This window comes from Molossus molossus, unplaced genomic scaffold (assembly GCF_014108415.1).
Source record: "Molossus molossus isolate mMolMol1 unplaced genomic scaffold, mMolMol1.p scaffold_m16_p_13, whole genome shotgun sequence".
In the NCBI taxonomy this organism is placed as follows: domain Eukaryota; kingdom Metazoa; phylum Chordata; class Mammalia; order Chiroptera; family Molossidae; genus Molossus; species Molossus molossus.
In genome coordinates this window covers 67,617,899-67,638,745 of record NW_023425348.1, presented here as the reverse complement: position 1 = coordinate 67,638,745, position 20,847 = coordinate 67,617,899, and the positions used below count along the sequence as shown (strand labels likewise).

Here is a 20,847-nt window from a genome sequence, read left to right as displayed (position 1 = left end):
GGTTTAACATCACAGTGCAGCTTGGGCCATCCATTTAATGGGAGATCTGCTTTCCAGATGACTGTACATATGGAGACGAGAAGTTGAGTTGGTTTTTTTTTTTTTTTTCCGCATTTCCAAAGAGTGGTTTTTCATTCAGTTTCTAAATTTGCAGTCAAACGTCCTCCAGGGAGCATTTTCCAAGTGTTTGAAGTTTGCATCTGATTTTGGAGGAAAGTGGGAGGCTCACCTGTGTGAACAGGCACAGGTGTCCAACAACTACACTGATCACAAGGAGGAAGGGCCGCTCTTTTAGATCGTTTATCTGACATCGATCTTGCATTTGTAGTCAAGTCTGTAGTCTTAAACTTGGCTCCTATGTATGCTTCCTCAATCTCCCCAGCAAGTTTATAGAATTTGCAGTATGTTCCATCGCAGATGACCACAGCGGGAGTCATTTAACTGAATGTCTTCCTCTTCAAGTCTTTCTTTGTCAGCCTGCCCTTGTTTTCTGCTTATGTTCAGATTCCACCTTTTGGAAGTTTTCTTTCCTTCCCACCATCTCAGTGTTTCAGACCCTTTTGGGAATGAGTCCCACTCCCTCCCTGTGTTTGGCCAGGTCACTCCTCAGACTGGTGGTGTGTTCCACAGCGGTTGTTGGTAGAGTTGCCCTGACAATTACAGAGCCTGGTTCTCGGTGTCGATGACCCTCGGCAAGATGCTGTGAGCTGGGCAGGGCAAGGACTCTGATCCTCCTCACAGAGCTGAGGCGGCTGTCCTTGGATTATTTCACCCATGAAGGGGCACCCATGACTTGGCCCCGTTAGTTAAAAATGGCCAATTATCAGCCATTTCAGAGGGTCAACTTGATAGCAAGTGTGAAAGGCTGGACCAGAACTTGTGTCTTCAGCCCCCAATCCCAGGGACTGTCCTCTATACCCAGCTGTCCTATCTTGTACCGGTTTCTCCAGAAAAATGTCCCAGAAATTAAAATGGCACCCACCATGCCCTGGCCCATTTGGTTCAGCGGTTAGAGCATCGGCCTGTGGTCCAGAGAAACCCGGGTTCGGTTCCCGCTAAGGGCACGTACCTTGTTACACTTTGTCCCCGGCCCTGGTTGGGTCGTGCGGGTGGCAGCCACTCAATGTGTCCCTGTCACGTCGATGTTTCTCTCTCTCTCTCTTCCTCTTTCTCCTTCCCACTCTATCTGAACAAAAAATGAAAAAATGTCCTCGGGTGAGGCTTAAAAAGTAAATAAATAAATAAATAAAATAAAATGGAGCCACCAGACTTCTTGCCTGTAGCCACCAACCAGACACACAGCAAAGGAACTGGTGTAAATCTCTCGAGTATTTGTTGCATCAGAACAGTGTGGGACTGTCTCTGGGGCCAAAAGTACATTTTAAAAAAAATTTGGTTATTTTTTAATTTAATTTTTAATAGTCAATTTATTGACATGATTCAAAAATCAAACAAGTAGTGAAAGAAGTCTTGCCCCACCTTCATCTTGCCCAGCCATTTCCCACCCAACGCACACCATCTGTGTGTGATCATTCACCTGTATCAGTGTTGTGTGAGTCCTTGAGTGTGTTTTATGGAAATACAAGTCAATATGGATGCATATTATAATCCCCCCCCCCATTTTTAAACAAAAGGTAATGTATCATGCATGCATCGTTCTGCACCTTACTTTTATCGCTTACCAATGTGCTTAGCAGTTTTTTATTTCAGTACATGGGGAGCTAACTTGCTCTTTATAGTTATATGTATTCTATTGTAAGTGTGTACTATAGTGTATCCACTTTTCCTGTAGCTGGAAATTGGGCTATTTGTAACCTTTTTTGCTATTATATGTCTTGTTGCAGTTCATTAACACACACACACACACACACACACACACAATTTTGTACATGTGCACCTACCTATGTCTGCACATTTATTTATCTCAGAAGTGGAATTACTGAGTCAGCAGGAACATTTGTTTATAACTTTGATAGATGTTGTCTAATTATCCTGCAGAGGCCTTGAACGGTTTGTGCTCCCACCACCCGTGTATGAGAATGCCCGCTTCTCCACAGCCTTACCAACACAGTGCATGTCTGTTCGAACGGGCAGAAATGGGAGGCGAGCTCCTAAGTGATGTGTTAGTGTCTGACCTTGCTCCTGGGTTGCAGGGGGCATACTGCACAGTTCCAGGAGCTGGTACAGGTACCAGTTCCAATGGAAATCAGCCTCACTGTGGCCAGGGGCTAATGCCAGCTCTGGTGACACACGTGGAACAGACCCACGTTGCCACTTGCAGAATTTCCTGCGGTGGAAAGTTGAGCGTGCATTCATTATTCACCTAACTAGTAATGCTAGCTCTGAAGAGCACCACAGTGTTTACTGGAACGGAAAACGGAATCGTGCCACCACAGTGCACGGTGTACGAGACTTTTAGTGCGTGTTTCCCAGCTGTTCACAGTCATTCTAGGGACTGAGGTCAAGAGATATATCCCAAATCACAGAGGAGGTCCTGTTAAGCTTGGAACTTTCATACCCAAGGGGATGTTCTTTTAAAGAACGATTTTGCACTTTCCCCAAGATTTGTAATGAAGCAATTAGTACTTTATAAGGTAAATGAAAACTACCAGGGTACAATGTCAACATTGAACTATGATGCATTGTTGCTAGACTCGTACCTTAACGTCACCGGCAGTTTCCTACATTGTACGAATAAGGCATCCTTTGGAAATGTGATTCATAGGCTCAAGAACATCTCCACCTTTGGAAAAGCATATATTCCCGATCATCCTCACATGCTCTTTACTATTCTCATTGAAACGATTGATTCTCTCCCGGCCGGTGTGGCTCAGTGGTTGAGGCTTGACCCATGCACCAAGAGGTCACCAGTTCGATTCCCAGTCAGGGCACATGCCCAGGTTGTGGGCCAAAGCCCTGGGGGGGGGGGGCATGCAGGAGGCACCCAATCAGTGTTCTCTTTCATTGATGTTTCTGTCTCTCTCCCCCCTTCTTCTCCCTCTAATATCAATAAAGAAAACAAATAAATATTGATTGATTTTCGACCACCTTTTCCTCTGAGGACATGGCACTCTGTTTAGAAAACTTCCTTTAGTTTCACTGCACAGAACAGTGCTACATGGCAGAACGGTTCCATGATCCAAATACACATTCTCTTTCATAGAACCTTTGCCGGGCCACTTTGAAGAGGAAAACCGCTCCTCTCCCGCGGTAGGGCCTGGTGGCACGTGGGGAGCGGCGCTGATGGCTGGCCTACACCAGAAATAATTCCCAGGCACCAGGGTGCACCGCCAGGAGCTGACACCCCACTGACGCACAGACCTTTCCCTTTTCTGCTGTGAACACCTCTGAAGGCTGTCACAACAGGCATTTCCAGTTTTGTTCTCAGGCTCCTGGCAGTTGCTTTTCTCGAAGTCTGCTCTCTTCCAGGGGCAGACCCTGAGCAGAAGCAAGCTGTTCAGTCCTCTGTGCCACCATCATCTGACCCGTCGCAAATACTCAGGATGTCAGCCCAGGTGTGTGTGTTGCATCAGCTCAGTCTGGTGGTGGGGTCCCAGCGGGGTGGCAGAGAACCCGCGTGAGGCCTCCACTCCATGACCCGGCTCCTTTGGCTGTTTTGACGCAGTTGGTCTTGTTGGCACAGTCCGTGAGGATCTGCTCTCTGTCCACACTGGCACACCTATTCTCTTACTGGTCCGGACTAGTCTGAACTTCTTCCGAACAAAGTTGAGAGTATCTTGCGTACCTTTCTTGAACTCACATCTCAGACCTTCAGTTCTGTTCTTGAATAATAACTACAGGGCAAATGGGAGGGGTCACAAGTGGGGTGGCCTAGGGGTGCAGGCCTCCAGACTTTGAGGGGATTAGGTCCGGGTACAAAAGGAAGATTTTATGTCATCTGAGTCTTGATGGAAACCATTCTCAGTCATGTGTAGCTGACACGGGAGTGTTTTGGGGTTACTGGTCTGGACAGCACGAGGTTTGTCTCAGCACCTGGGGAGATCTTCTCAGGGGGAAATGTTCTGACATTTCAAACATACTACCTTCACACGGTAGTGTGACACTATACCTTATTGAGTATATGTGTATGGTCGGCACCATGAGGGAGTAATTGAATACTGGGAAGAGGGTAGTAAAGAAGAAACATTAGGGTTATATCCAACCTCTGTGGAAATAGTGTGTAAGCAAACTGCTTATCAGGAGTGACCTGATGGGGTTTGCTTAAATAAATAATCCATGCAGAAGGTCTGCAGGAGATCTCTGCCAAGTAGACCTCCCTTAAAATAGAAGCCACCACATCCACATCTGAGCCAGTGTGGAAGGAGGCATGGAAGCCAGCCCTGACTCAAATCCCATTTCCACCACGTGCTGGGTGTGTGGGCTGAGGCAGTCGACTGAGCCTCTCTGAGCCTCAGTCATCCCCATAAACTGTGGATAATTAGGTTATTTACCTCATAGCTAATACACGTTAGCTATTATTTTTAATCATTTTTAACACATCCAGCTTCCCACAGCATCTCCTGAAATCCCCTCCATACACCCCTCCCACTACCACCACCACCACCAATCCTGTACTTATTTGCAAGTACCGTGTAGAAACACAGCCCTTGCCCCATTGCTTAGACGAAATGTCTTGCTGGTTTGCGTTTGCATATCTTCTGTACGAATCAATGTTTAGTGAGATGGGATGGAGACAAACAGATGTTCTCATGGCCTCGATACTCCTGGAACCACAGAATGGAATGTTTCCATATAGGTGCATGCTATTGGCTCAAGTGATGTGGATATTTTCTGACCAGCCATATGGATCTTTTGTCATCTGAGATGTTAATATTTTCCTTGTATTTTATAGTAGCTCTGGAGCACGGCCAGTTTCTTGAATAGGGTCCACATGGCTCATTATGCACAGGGCCTGGAAGCTGGCTTACTTGTGCTATTCAAATGAACAAGGACACTTAGGAGAGCTGGGGGCGGGGTAGGGCAGTGAGCAGGGAATGCATTCAATTATGTTTGCTCCTGCATTAAGCTACAAACCACGAGCACTTCCCCGTGCTTTACAGTAAGTAATTAAAAGAAATTATAGAGTTGGACGCAAAAATAACCCGAAAGGCAACTGCATGTGTGGAACCACCAGTTTTCTCTATGCGTGTAGGCTAATCCTCGTTAACGCTCAGAACATTGAGTTTCTACAGAAAGAGTTGCATGTCCACACATGTTTTTGCCTCTGCCCACACGCTTCTGTGTGCTATGACTGTGCATCCCAGAAGAAGGGCTGTGGTGTGTGCATTTGCACTTCAGTGGAATTTAACAAACCGATTCCTGAAAATGGTCTCATCAAGGTGAGCAACAGAGAGCTAATAGCCTGCTCTCGCTAATTTTATCTTTCCCCTAAGGCTTCTTGATAGTAGTTTTAAAAGGAATGCTATTCTTTTGTCTCTAGAAGCAACTTATTTTTCCAGTTTCTTCCCCCACCTGTTGTTACCTGCCTTTCGCTTTTTTACGTCGAATGTTGTGTGTCCATCAGAGGATGGGGTCAGATCTAGAGAGGTCTCTTCATCAGGTGAGAGTTATCCATCCCGTTCTCATTTCAGCCCTGCTGAATTAATGATGGTGAAGCCTTCCAGTTCGGACCTTCCAGTTTGAACCTACCTCTAATTATGTACAGATATTCTTTCTGTAATGGAAATTGCTCAGGTAACTAATTAACCACAGGACTACCTTGGCTATGGAAAATTTCAGGAGCACCATCTCTGGAAAAACTGAGAAGGGCATGCCTTTCCCACAGCGCTGGGGTCCATTAAAAGTGTACGTGTGTGATGACGGCGTCTAGTGGGTGTTGGCTCCCGGCTGTCAGAGTTCCCCTAGCATCTCACGGCAGGGACTCAGAATGTCCAGCAACACCCTAAAAGCAACCTGTGGATTTTAAAGTTGCCAGTTCAGAAAAAGAGGTTGAAACGGGACAGACCAATCTTAACTTTCTTTCTTGGTTTTGTTTTATTTCTTTAATTGTAATTGTTCTGGCATGGTCCCAATCTCCACATTATGACACACTGCTTTTCTTAAAGGGAATTCCTTTTATCCTCTGGCCTCAGAGAGTTATTCTGTGTTCTCCTCTTAGGGACAAAGAACGTGGTTTCATCACCCTTGCATTTATTTTTTTAGGTACAGAGCATGCTTATTCCTGGATCCAGGAACTTTGAAGACAGCGCTCTGCTATGCTTTCACAACATCCCCCGTCAGTATAGGTGCGCCTTGTTTGTCATGGGGACGGGACAGCCCCTTAGCTGTGTTGATGTGGAACCCAGTAATACTTGGGATACTGCCCGGGAAAACAGTGTTCTGGGTCATCTCAGCCCTACCCACTTGCAAATGATTTAACAGTGACACTGAGAGGGTTCCCAGTAGAAGTCATTTGCGTGAGTACTGGTGAGCTTGGTGACTTCTTGGTGTTTGGAAACTAGTTTGTCTTTGCAGTCCTTTGTGAACAGCTTACTGAACCAGTTTCGAGTTCTGTTTAGGGAACTACTCCATCAACTCCCTCACACTGTTGTTCAACTCAAAGATGTTTATATTTTAATTGGGAAATTTAGCTTTATTTTTTTCTCTTACCATTTTGGGTATTTAAGTTCTTGATCCCAAATGAGAAATTGGGTTGCTTGTAGAGACCATGTAGGGTTGGAGAAGGGATTTTGATGCTTATACTATTATTTTTTTGGGTTTTATTGCTGTTGTTGCTGCTGTTTTGTTTTGTAAATTTTCTTATTTCTGTCTTAAAGAAAATGTTTTTATTGATTTTTAGAGAGAGGGGAAGAGTGAGAGAGAGAGAAACATCGATGTGAGAGAAAAACATCAAGCGGCTGCCACCTGCACGCCCCCCACTGGGGATGGAGCCTGCCAATCAGGCTTGTGCCCTGATCAGGAATCAAATTGAGGCCTCCCAATCCATGGGATGATGCTCAATCCACTGAGCCACACCAGCCAGGCTCTTTTTTTTTTTTTTTTAATTTTATAGTACTTGGTAGGAGATAAGTTCATCTGTTTAGGACAAGTCTAGAAATAAAAGACTCTTCATTGTTTGGATGAGTCACTTCTCCCTGCCTCTGTCTCACCATTTCAGGACCGAGAGAACGCATGAGGTTCAGAGACATCTGGCTGCATGTGATATTTATGTGCCTGGAAATCTACCACCTGCTGTAGCTGGTCGTGTCATTTCCAGTGTGATTCTGGTTGAGTGAGTGGTGTTAGGCTGTGTAACTGATCAGGTTATGCTTGCTAACCCTAACCCTAACCTTAACCCTAACCCTAACCCCAACCCTAACCTTGTGGCATTGAGATAAAGTTAGCAATCGAGTGGAAGTCCTGATTTAGATGAGCAGTATTCTATACATTCTCATTCAGCCAATCATGTTTACAGGTACACTGCACTTCATGTATAAACACCATGGTGTAAAAGCCAGTTGACATAAAGGGAACCCAGATTTTACTTAATACAGTTACAAAAGCAAAAATATTTTTTTCTGCATAGTAAATGTCCCAATAAAACAAGTTGAACCGAGGAAGAAAGGTGACAGGTAAGCCTATTGTATACTCAGAATGTACAACAGTACTTAAGGTTGACTTTAACCCTTTCATTTCTTTTCTCTTCGTCATTTAGCCCAGTGCTTTTTGACTTTAGTAAGTATATGAATCACCTTGAAGTATATGAATCTTGTCGAAATGCAGATTCTGATTTAGTGGATGGGGATGGGTGGGGTGCGGGCAGGGAAGCTGAGATTCCGTGTTTCCCTAAGCTCCAGGCGAAGCTGCTGGCCATGGAGCACAGCTAGAGAAGCAGGCTTTATTCAACCTTCATACGTGGAAGTCAATCCAAATGCACATGTCCTAAAACTTATTTCAGGCTCCATAAATCTCTCTTTTTGTTGTAGTATTTTTAGTAACAAATTCAAATTGCATTAATGCACTTAATTTATAAGTGTAACACTTGAAAAATTACCTGAAGTTTGATGTTTAGGATACATAAAATGAATTTCTTACTTGGAATTTTTCTGTAAATTGAGAGTCCGTGTGTTTAAACGCAATTAAAATGCCTATGCTACAGTGATGTTTGTATCTCCCGACTTGGCACTTCAGAGTCATTGTTCTTTTATAGGACATCTTCCCACATGATTTCACAGTAGCTGTAGATATCAGCCCCTATCACTAAATGTGATATATGCTTACAATGTTTCTAAGTCTCACTGAAACTTTATGGAACCAGATAGATAGTATCTTCTAAATTAAAATTACAGTCTACCATGTATGGGACTTTGATAAATAACCCAATGATTTTGGCAATTTAATAGTTAGAACATTGTTTAATCTGAACTTTACTTTAGTTCATTATAACAAATCCCACCTGAAATTCTAAAGAAAACAGAATCCTAATTAAAGAGGTTAGGCTTTTTAATTGAATGCGAACTGCCATTTGGTTCTTGCAATCTGCAAAATAGTAATTCTAAAATATATTTTAAAAAACATTTTTAGACAACCTACTCATTTTGATGTGCAAGTGACTTGTACATGTGCTCAGTACTAAGACTTCCTTACTAAAAACTGGAGAGGTGTTCTATTTGGGCAGTGTACCCTGAGGAAAAGGAGGAGGAGGCCAGGACATGGGTAGGACTGCCAGCTCTGGGTGCTCTATCTTTTAGGGACTATTCTTTAGTTACAGTAGGACATTAGGTTTCCTAGGGAAGTAGTGATGGAGGATCATTTAGGGACCTTTGGGTGGTGGCAGCTGTGCCCGGGTTTGGAAGGCCAGGTGTGGTGTTCTCTGCCCAAACCTGGTCCTTGTGCCAGGCATTTTCTGTCCCTTATTCCAAAATTCACTGCAGCTCACTTTACCTAATTCCAATTCTAATAGAGAATACGTTCTAGTTTTACTATTGGGTAAGGTAGGTCTCTAACCAATAGCAAAATCCTTACTCTTTCAGGTATGGGGTGGGGAATACAGGGGCTTAATAGAGGACTAGAGCTAACGTGCTTTCTATTGATGATGTACGTATCAAATTAATTCAGGGAAATATACTTTTTTTTTATGGTAGTTACATGTATGTATCACTCTGGGTCTGAACTCAGAACCAGCAATTTCTCTGGCACTCTTAGTGAGGCCGAGTAACGTCTGCCAGCGTCCACGCTATGAGCAGACCGGGGCATCAGAGAGGATGCTGGGTACAAAGGACTGTTATAGGAAATGTAATGGGATACCCTGGACATAAACTACATTATGGTTAAAAACGACATTTTAAAAGGCAACTTCCTTCGAAGCTTTGGAACGGCTGCATCATCAGACATCGTTCACTAACATATTTATTGGTTTCAATTGGCTGGTCATTCAGGTAAGTAGGTGAGCATCTGTAATGATCATTAGCTTCCCCTCTCCCCACCCCCATTTTGTTTAGGGATTCCAACTACCAATTATTTTCTTTGAGGAACGTGAAGTGTTTTTTTGTTTTTGTTTTGTTTTTAGTCTTCTTAGGGAAGCCATACATACCTAATGGGAAAATACTACAGAAATAATGCAGAGGAGTGGAAGAAACCAGTGCCTGTAGTTGAAGGCCTACTTTTCCTTTGGAGTCTGAGATTCTGACCTTGTTCTATCAGGGGAACCACAGCGAGTAGATGAGTTGATTAAAAACTCTGGTCCTTTTTTCCTCCTGTACAAAATGGGGATAATTATAGTTACCTATACCTCCAGGGTCCTATGAGTCTTAATTACTTAATATTTGCAAAGTGTTTGGAGATCTTTGAATTAAAAGTGCTGAGCAGTGGAATCCAAGTTCAGTGTAATTACAATTGGAAAGAGAGTTTACATTCCCACCTTCCCCTCACCTTCCTCCATGCGATCTCTTCCACCAACCCAGACATTATTCTTGGTTTTACCACTCAGCCCACTCTCTCTCTACCCTGTTTCTCTCTGTAACTCACTTCAGCCAAAAAATGCATGAATGCCCTGATTAAGTTTAAAGATATATCCAGGCCCTTAACCCCAAGCCCGTACTTAAGTAACTACTTAATATTTATTTTTAAAGTGTAGTAGCCACTAGGGATAACATCTATGAATTAGTTGATCTCTTCCAGTCTATCATCCTCCTACACCTGGTGATGAACTGGGCTTCTTGAGGCATTCTTAGAAACTCTCATCGGCTCTTTAGTGCCTGCAAGGCAGGGTCCAAACTCTTTAGCATCATTCTCAGAGCCTTTGAAATCTGACAGTCATTCACTCTTATCTCTCACTATTTCATGCCCGAAATCTTATCTCCAAAAATGTACTCCATGCTTATAACTGAGTTACAGTCCATCCACCGGTGTATCTTCTGGATACATTTAAATCCTTTTATTCCTTGCAGTCTTCTTCACAAACATTCTTCATGTTCTAACAGGAAGTAACCTTTCTCTTTATAGAATTTTATCTATATCTTTCCTGGGTTGCTTCTACCTTTATATTTTAGTTACTTACATATATGTCCTAACTACCCCCCTAGACTATAAGACTTGAAAAGGAGATTTCATGTCTGATGAATGACCAAACAAAAGTAAGGTGAATATATGCACATAGTTAAACTGGACACAGATTCAAGATTATAGTGATCTGCAAGATTTCATGAAGGTGGTCTTTTGATAGGTTTGCATCATGTACGTTAGAAATTAAATATTAATAATTTCTTCAGCATTACCATTATCCTTGTTGCTTATAGGACTAAGATGAACATCCATATCTTTAAAAGGTGTTTGATTGCATGCTCATTGACAAAACCCAAAGGGACTGGAATAAAGCTTTGCATTCCCCCCATACCCACAGATACCTGAATTTTCTGTATTGTTATATGGTTCCCTTCTTAGCTTTTGCCATGGAAACTTGGTTCTAGTATGTCTGAATGTTTTGCCAAGCTTTCTTTTAGAGGAAGATGGTGTTGTCTAGCATCCCATTCACTGAAGCAATCAAGCCTTAAAATTGAAAGGTCTTAGAGGTCATGATTAATCCAGCACTACAAAGTAGTATCTAAATGGTGCTATCTTTAGAAAGGTGGGCCCCAGGTTACACACAACTGCAGAAAACTGTGTCCATATTGTATATACTCCTTCTTTGACCACTCTTTATAGCGTAGTCTCTCTCTATTCCCTGAAGTTGAATATTCCCAAACTACCACCATGTCTTGATGGTAAAAGCTTAGACAAGAAGACATGATCTATTAGCTTTGTGATATCTGACAGGTTACTTAACCTCACTGAACCATAATTGCCTCATCGGTTTCATAGGGATAACAATGCCTGTCCTGTTTCCTTGTAAGAACCAAATTAGATGATACTTGGTGAATGTTCTATCGCCATTTAGACAAATGCAAGTTATTACTACAGCAGAAGTCCATAGTCATCCAGTTGAATGTTTAAGACTTGTGAGTCATATTGAAAACTAATTTGTATTTGTTCTTTATTGATTTCCTTTTTAGCCCTATATACCATATTTAATTTTAGAGATGGGGTTGACTTGATTGTAATTGCACACTGGTGTAAGCATTGGAGCAGAATTACACAGCACCAATGAATTTATTATGTATAAATAATATAAACTAGCAATCTCCTTAGCAATATTGAGTGGCCTCTTTATCTTTTGTGTAATACAGATTCATTTGAATGGCTAAAACATAAGAATTGTCTTGGAAGTGCTTAAACATTTATCATTTCCTAATACAGTATATAAAATTAGTGAAGAGGTCAATTTAAAAAAAAAGGAAGTTAAAAGACTGAAAATTCCACATTTTACTATTATGATTAGTCCTGAGTACTCTCCAGGTCTTCTAGTGATGTTAGAAACACAGCTGCACAGGAAGTAATCGGGGCCGTTAGTGTGCTGTAATGTTACTTGCTTAATTATTCAAGTAAAGTTTTACCCTATTAGAGAGAAACTCCAGAGATTGCTCATGGCTGATGATTGCCATCCATCAAACTTCGCAGAGCTTATGATTTAGGTTTAGCAGAGCCTATATTTAATCTAATCATTTCAGTAAGTTCACTGATGCTTTCCAAATGACATCATAAATGAGGTCAAGACTGTCTTTTCTCACCAGTTTAATAAACTCACCAGTAAGTTTTTACTGAGTGCTATTACATTGTTCTGTTTTAAGCATCATGGGAGATCAGACACGATCCAGTCCTTCAGAGAGCTTATCCTTCAACTGAGGACGGACTATCATTGGCAAATACAGTTAACAATTAACAAGTGAGTAGGGAATGAAGTGCTTATTGATATGTAATGTGGAATTTCAGAGGAGCAAGAGGAGAACGTGTGTTGGAGTAATTAGAGAAGGTAGACCTATATGATTTGCTACTTGAACTGGGTCATGAAGGATAAGCATGATTTTATCAGACAGAGAGAAAAGAGTTTGCCAAGAAAATAGAACAAGTCACTTATAGGCAGTAGTGTATATGGGGATCCAAGGACTTAGCCCTGATCAGAGCAGAGGAGATGAAACAATGAGTAATACACAGAGTTAGCCAAGTAGGGTGAGGCCAAATTTTGAGTACCAGATGAAAGAGGTTAAATTTGATCGGGTAGAAGGAAAAAAACAACAAACAACTCTTGTAAGTTTTTGGGTAAGAATGATGAGAGTGGTTAGTCAGGCAGTGATTATTAGGGTTGACTGGAACAGAGAGGACGTCAGGTACATCAGAAGGACATTGCAGTCACCCAGTGACCTGGCGAGGGCTGAGCCAAGCAAATGGCAGGGGGATGGAGAGAGAGGAGTGGACGGGAGAACTGCTTCGAAGGGAAGATGAGCAGGACCTCTCCACTGACTGGATTTGAAGGCTGTACAAGAAATGTTTTGTCAAACATGATTTCAAGATTTCTAGCCTGTGGCCTGGGTGGTCCAAAGTATCCAGAAAGCACCGTCAGAAACAGAATTAGGAAGTAATATCGTTCTGACAAAAAGGGTGGGTTTGATGTCAGATGCACTTGACTTCAAGGCCTTGTGAGTAGGCGTTAGCATTGAACAAGTGTCACTCAGGGGCTGGGGATTTTTCACCAGGTGGTTAATCACAAAATCTGTGCAGATGTGCTGCATTGAGGGATGCCTGTGTTTGGCTTCAGGATGAAAGCCAAGTACCATTTACTCAGATACTATTTGTCCCTCTGAAATATTTGCTTGTGCAGTGGATGAGAAAATGATATATAAAGTACTATTTTTTTCAACGAAAAAGTTATTCATACAAAAATAAATGAGATCAGTGAAAGGCCAGATAAACTTCTTTAAGTCTAGCATTTAAAATGGTATCATTAAAAGACTCATTACTGTGGTAGTGATAATAAAACAATTTTTTAACTCTAGTTTAAGATGCCTGCGTACTGTGGGCCATTTTAAGCAATTAGTGTGGGCACTTAGTAAATACTTACTGAATCTACTCTGCTTGGTTCATTCTAAGGTAGACTTTTCCTTTTCTTTTTCTTTAGCATCTCTGAATTTGGGTTGTGTTTTACAGCTGATGTCATTTCATTGTACTTGTTGGCTATGCAGCAGTCATAGTATAGTTGTCATTGCCTTAACCAATTTATTTTACTTAATTTTATTATATATGCACAGAAGTTACATATGATAAATGTATCCAAATAAGTGTAAAAGAGCTCTTTTCAGTAAGTATGCAGTAACAGTTCTAAGTGATAAAGTAAACAGCAGTTTAATTGGCTGCATTTCTTATTTCTTAGTGGTACATGAAATGGTATGTTTCATAATGATGTTATCTGTGAACTACCATATTAAAAGATAGCCGATCACAGCAAATCTCTACCAGTGTCCTAGCGATGGCCAGAGTAAAATATTCTAAATTTGCATTCTTTCATCGACCTACATTAGAGGTGTCCCTGGAGTTATTTTAATGTGGACTGGGAACATTAGGAGAAAGGATTTTCATTCAATGGTGTAAGGACCGCCTGCCAGGAATAGAAACCTCCTTGGAGGATCCATTTCTTTGATGGTGCAGAATCCAGAACATTCACAAGAGTCCAGGTATTCACAGAATGGATATCTGTGTTTTATTCCAACCAGCGCGCCTTCCTGACCTCAGACCACTGTGCACTCCACGCAGTTCTGAGCACGCTTGCTCTTGGTGCAGAGAGAGAGTGAATCAACAGGGAAATTTGTTGGGGTTTGGGGGTGGTAATAAAGCCTGCTAGTGGTAGAAAATGTGATCTCTTGTAAAAGTGGAGAACGGAAACGTGGTTTTCGAGGCCCGAGTTTTCAGCCATGTCACAGTATGACGTGTTGACCAGAGGGTTGCCTTCCTGTTCAGTAACACTTCATGGACAGAAAAACAGCCCCTTTTCCTACTGATTGGCACACTGTGTGTGTCTTCGTGTAAGTCCACACTCCCGAGCTGAGAGTAGGCACGCAGTTAGAGCATCTGGGCTTCTCTTACTGCTGAGGGACGTGATGCTCAGGTAAGTGGTTCTGGAGTCCTTCACCATCTGACGGTAACCTTGGGTTGGTCTATAGGTATGTTTCCTTTTGCTTGTTCATCCATTCTAATTGGCTTCCCAGAGCATGCTTGTAGATGCAGAGCCAAATTTAGAGTATAGCAACCCTCTGGCAAACAGGAAGAGATTAATTTTGTGGTGTGCTGTTAAGGGACTTCCCAGGAAACTTCAAAAGCACAGAAAGAAGCCCTGGCTGCCTATTCCAAAACGTGCAAAATGCCATTCAGCTTTTTAAAGGTATGCCAACTCAGGGTACACACACACGCACACACATGTGCACACACGATCCCATTTCAATAAAAAGAGAAGCTGAGCTTTCTTAGATGGGTCCTGTCTATGAGCCAGAAAAGGCCAAGGGGTGAAGGGCTCCAAGCCATTACGGAGATAAATGTAGGTCCACATATGGGAGGCATTTGAATGGACTGCAGTGCCTTTGTAATGCTGACTTTTCCAGTTTTCTCTTAAGCAGACACATTGTTTTTATGATATCGGCTCCAGGCATAGACACTTCATTAAAATCAATGTGTAGAAAATGATTTCTGTTTGGAAATAAGCAAAACATTTCCAGTTATGACCACCCAGGTGTAGTAGGAAAACACTGGAGCTGGGGGTGGCAGCCTGAATCCTAATGTAATCTTTCTTCATGACACAAGGCAAGTAAGTCCTCTGTGGTCTTTGATTTCCTTATCTGTAAAACAGGACAGTTGGATCTTTGCTGTAATAGATTATCTCTATGGGAGGAAAAAGTCAATGAAAAGGCTCCTTATAGCTCCCTGACTTCTGTTTTATCGTGCAATTCCTGCCTAGTTATCCCACAGCTAGAAAGTCCTACTCAGATTCCCCGGGTCACACACTCCTGCAAGAGGACCATGTTGCTAACTTGAAAAAAATAAATTACTATTACACTTACAGCTGTTGCTTAGTAACATCTCTGATTTTGTGTTTCTGGTGACAGCCTGAGCAGAGATCATTAAAAATTTAACTTACAAAGCTTCTAAAGTGAGAGAAGGAGGAAAACCTAAAGCCACAATTTTTTCACTGCCTTAGACCCCGTGCAATCTCAGGTTTATATGCTAAATCTCGGAGAAAACCCTGCACGCCTCTGGTTTATATTAAAGCACGTAGGGCACCCTACTGACGTTAACTTGGGTCTGGTGCAGCTGGAGTTTATCACCGATACATAAAAAACCTTGACCCTGCAGAATGGCCTGGAATTACAATCAGCTGGGCTGCACTGTATCCCTGCAGAAGAAAGCTCTAACCAGTTTTATGTCCTGTTTCTGCTTTCTCCCCACAGTTCCACCAGGTGAGAAGAGTGATGACCATCCTTTTCCTTACTATGGTTATTTCATACTTCGGTTGCATGAAGGCTGCCCCCATGAAAGAAGCAAACGTCCGAGGACAAGGCAGCTTGGCCTACCCAGGTGTTCGGACCCATGGGACTCTGGAGAGTGTGAATGGGCCCAAGGCAGGTTCACGAGGCCTGACGTCATTGGCTGACACTTTTGAACACGTGATCGAAGAGCTGTTGGATGAGGACCCGAAAGTACGGCCCCACGAAGAAAACAATAAGGACGCGGACTTGTACACTTCCAGGGTGATGCTCAGTAGTCAAGTGCCTTTGGAGCCGCCTCTTCTCTTTCTGCTGGAGGAATACAAAAATTACCTGGATGCTGCAAACATGTCCATGCGGGTCCGGCGCCACTCCGACCCGGCCCGCCGCGGGGAGCTGAGCGTGTGCGACAGCATCAGCGAGTGGGTGACAGCGGCGGATAAAAAGACTGCAGTGGACATGTCGGGCGGGACGGTCACGGTCCTTGAAAAGGTCCCTGTATCAAAAGGCCAACTGAAGCAGTACTTCTACGAGACCAAGTGCAATCCCATGGGCTACACAAAGGAGGGCTGCAGGGGCATAGACAAGAGGCACTGGAACTCCCAGTGCCGAACTACCCAGTCGTACGTGCGGGCCCTCACCATGGATAGCAAAAAGCGAATTGGCTGGCGATTCATAAGGATAGACACTTCCTGTGTATGTACATTGACCATTAAAAGGGGAAGATAGTGGATTTATGTTGTATAGATTATATTGAGACAAAAATTATCTATTTGTATATATACATAACAGGGTAAATTATTCAGTTAAGAAAAAAAAATAATTTTATGAACTGCATGTATAAATGAAGTTTATACAGTACAGTGGTTCTACAATCTATTTATTGGACATATCCATGACCAGAAGGGAAACAGTCATTTTGCGCACAACTTTTAAAAGTCTGCATTACATTCCTCGATAATGTTGTGGTTTGTTGCCGTTGCCAAGAATTGAAAACGTAAAAAGTTTAAAAAAAAAATAATAATAAATTGCATGCTGCTTTAATTGTGAATTGATAATAAACTGTCCTCTTTCAGAAAACAGACAAAAACAAAAAAACAACACAAAAAAAAAACCAACAACAAAAATTTGAACCAAAACATTCCGTTTACATTTTAGACAGTAAGTATCTTCGTTCTTGTTAGTACTATCTCTGTTTTACTGCTTTTAAACTTCTGATAGCATTGGAATTAAAACAATGTCAAGGTGCTGTTGTCATCGCTTTACTGGCTTAGGGGATGGGGGATGGGAGGGTATACTTTTGTTTGTTTTGTGTTTCTTTTTTGTTTGTTTGTTTTTGTTTTTGTTTTTTTTAGTTCCCACAGGGAGTAGGGATGGGGAAAGAATCCCTTCAATCTATATTCTGGTTGATAAAAGATTCATTTGTATGTTGTAAAGATGTTTGCAGTATCAATCAGACAACTAGGAAAATGAATAAAAATTAAGGCAACTGAACGTGCTCCCTCCAGTTCCCATGATGCACCTCCTAGGCTCTCACTCACCATTTGGGCCTTGGCCAGAGAAAGCGTCTTTTGTTGCAAAGACCTACATTTACTTAGAGCACCTTCTTTCCCCCCCTCCCCCTTTGGTCCCCTCTTTGTTTTGTTTTCTCTTAAGGAAGAAAAGTCCATTCCATGCTCTGAAATGTTTTACCACTGCGGTGAATGAGTGAACACATTTTGTCACATCGTGACACTCATAAGCATGGAGGACAGTGATTTCTTCTTTTTTTTTTTAGATGAGAAAAAGAACAACCAAAAATTAAAAATAAAGATTTAAAAAAAAATAATAATAAGAGGTAAACAGTTTGGGTAACTTATTGTAAGGCTTGAAAGAAAAATCATGGTAAGGCTTAAAAATGTCTTGCAACCAAAAGGTGGAGTTCTCTATGGACCCAGAAACGCCTAGATCAGATCAGGAGCCCACACTGCCAGTGAAATGAGACTGAACAGCCATGTGGAGGCTGTGTGGAGCTGATCTATCATTTTTGGGAGGTGCAGGAAGAATTCTGAGTGGCCATCCTGAGGTCTAGGTGGGGGTGGGGAATGGTACTTGAGACATTCCAAAAGGGAGGCCTCAGAAGGACCCTTCAGAGGTGGCTGTGGAATGACATGTGTCAAGTTGCTTTGGACCTCACGCTTTAAGTGCCTACATTATCTAACTGTGCTAAGAGGTTCTCGCTGGAGGACCATGCTCAAGCCGACTTAACGCCCTCTACCCCTGGATAATTGCATAAAGCTGGATTAGCCTGGAGCAGGTTCAGAATGAAAGGTGGCATTGTGATGATGAGACTGTACAGAGATACGAGATGTTTGCTACCTGAACACTTACTGCTTTGAAATTAGACTTGAGGAAACCAGGGTTTTGTCTTTTGAGAACTTTTGGTAAGGGGGAAGGGAACAGGAAAAGACCCCAAAACTCAGGTTGAATGATCAAGGCTACCAATAGAAAATCTTGTCCGGAGACAAGACTTTGGGAAGGTGTCTGCACACTAGGACACCAAAGACTGGAAGGTGCCTTGCTCTATGGAAGAGGCCAGGACAGAGCTGGCAAAGTTTTGCTCCCCAGTGAAGGCCACAGCAACTTCCTGCCCATCCTGTCTGTTCATGGAGAGAGTCCCGCCTCACCTCTGCCATCTTGGGTTAGGAGAAGTCAAGTTGGGAGCCTGAAATATAGTGGTCCTGGGAAAAAATGGACCCCCGTGAAAGTTAGAGCTAAGCCTATTCACCCATTCATCCTACTGTCCAAATCTGAAAGTGTCCTGGAGCAGTGTCCTTGAGTATCGGGAAGCCTCAAGAAATTGCTGTATCTTGGTAGGGCGAGGGATAAGCAAAAGAGGACGTCCACCACCACCCAGGGAATGAAGATATCATCGGCAAATGATTTCTCTTTATTCAGTCTTTCATTTAGAATGAGCCCATCTTTTACAGTATCATCTGAATACCTGTCATTAAAAGAAGGAAGAATTTGTGTAGCATAGGTTTGTTTTGTACTGTTTGAAAATATTGTCCTTGTAATTATTTTGAACATGTAATTGAACACTTGGAATATCCGCTGTATGATAACTTTTTGCAGCTCTGTTTTGAGGGACAAAAATTACTTTAAAAAAAAGAAGAAGAAGAAGAGTCCCCACTGCAGTGTTCAGAGCTGCAGAGGACAGGTCTGCTAAGTGACATTTCGGCAATCGTGTGGTCAGTGGCTCTCTCTTACCCAATAGGATACATCAAAGTCACACTCTTGGTGGTTTACGTTGACCTAAGTTTTATTTTGAGATCTTTCTCTGTTGCTGTTCATTTTTGTTCTGTTCCGTTTTGTTTTGTTTTAAAGTCTTGCTGTGGTCTCTTTGTGACAGAAGTGTTTCATGCATGGCAGCGGGCCTGTTGCTTTTTTACGGTGATTCCCATTGAAAATGTAAGTAAATGTCTGTGGCCTTGTTCTCTCTATGGTAAAGATATTATTCACCATGTAAAACAAAACAAAAAATATTTATTGTATTTTAGTATATTTATATAATTATGTTATTGAAAAAAAATTGGCATTAAAACTTAACTGCATCAGAAGCCTATTGTAAATACAAGTTCTATTTAAGTGTACTAATTAACATATAATATATGTTTTAAATATAGAATTTTTAATGTTTTTAAATATATTTTCAAAGTACATAAAATCTGGGGGTTCTGGGTTTTTTCTCTTCACGGTAAAACAAACATGAAAACGTGTTTTATTATAAATACGTGTGTTCCTTGCTTTAAGACCAACCTGATTAGTTTTAGCAATTGCATGACCCTCCAGAGAGGATGCTTATTTCAAAGCACGAGAGGCCAATCCTGTGGTGTGAGCTTCCAAGAAGCTCAAGGATTGGGCGTGTCTTCCACAGTGGAAGACGGGAGTGTCATTTTCTAGGACACTTGAAAATTTTCCCTTTGAAGTGATATACTTTCATCAAGTACCAAACTACGTATCCTAGCAACATCAGGATCCAGGGCTGGCTGGCTCTATTTGATTATAAAATAACTGTTAAAAAATCAAAGTAGGTTTACTTAGGGATAATGAGAATAAATTGGCCCAAATTTAGAAAGTCAATGACTGAAGAAAAAAAAAAGAGAGAAATTCAATATTTACAGGCAGGTCATGTACCCTTGGTGTGGAGACGATGCTTTTTGCATTATGTATTTGTATCCATTGCACTGATTTAATTTTTATACGTGGAGCCACACAGATTTTATATCACAGTACCCATGATCTAACAGATTGCTAGGATTTCTAAAAAGATTTGCCTCTGTGACGGCTGCCAAGCCGCTGGGTAATTTAGTTAAAGTGTTTAAAGTTATCACTAAATCTTAGGGAAATAAATGGAAGGATTTTAAATTAGAGAAAGAGCCATTAAGGAAAAGAAGCATCTGTTCCTACTCTTCTGACTCCCCATTTGAACAGTCAACCCATCCCAGAACGTGGTGAACTATATCTGTGCAATGTATCATTTCTATTTCAAACACATACACATGGTTTCCTCTTGTATTGTCTTATAAATAAGGATCAAGAAAGTCATAACAAACAGTGACTTGTGTTGTGTATATGGAAGAGCAGATCAAATGAGATGAATTACTCAATCCTAATCTGTCCGGTGAGTTTGCAAAGGACCCTAAACTCTAAGCGCGATCCTTGACTACCAGCGAACGCATAAGCCCAGCCATGGAATTAGAACTGTGGTAAACTTCGGGCTCAAACAATTTTCTTTGTCAATGAAGACTAACACATTGCTGAAGGGGTGAAAAGAAATGAGAATAAAACGTGACATTTGAATGACTTGAAGTTAAAGGAATTTGGTAAACACAACAAAGTTTTCATCAGAAGATGAGGTCAAAGTAACAAACAAAAAACGGAGGCATCTGCTAATTTAACCAGCATAAAGTTAATGAAAGTAGCCAACTTGTACTCTATTCACTGGTACAAGCAGTTAAACCTG

General features: G+C 41.8%; 1 protein-coding gene across 5 annotated transcripts in view; it reads left to right on the top strand.

The window, feature by feature from the left end:
- Positions 1-19,548, top strand: part of BDNF (brain derived neurotrophic factor) — a 57,053-nt gene extending 37,505 nt beyond the window's left edge. For 4 of the 5 annotated variants that reach the window (XM_036258708.1, XM_036258710.1, XM_036258711.1 and 1 more), the window contains exon 2: positions 15,807-19,548. In XM_036258708.1, coding sequence (XP_036114601.1) covers positions 15,807-16,571 — 765 coding nt within the window. In that variant the 3' untranslated portion in view covers positions 16,572-19,548. Of the gene's footprint in view, positions 1-5,117; positions 5,340-15,806 lie in introns of those variants that run through there. The other variant, XM_036258707.1, reaches the window with a different exon arrangement.
- Positions 19,549-20,847: the final 1,299 nt, after the last annotated feature.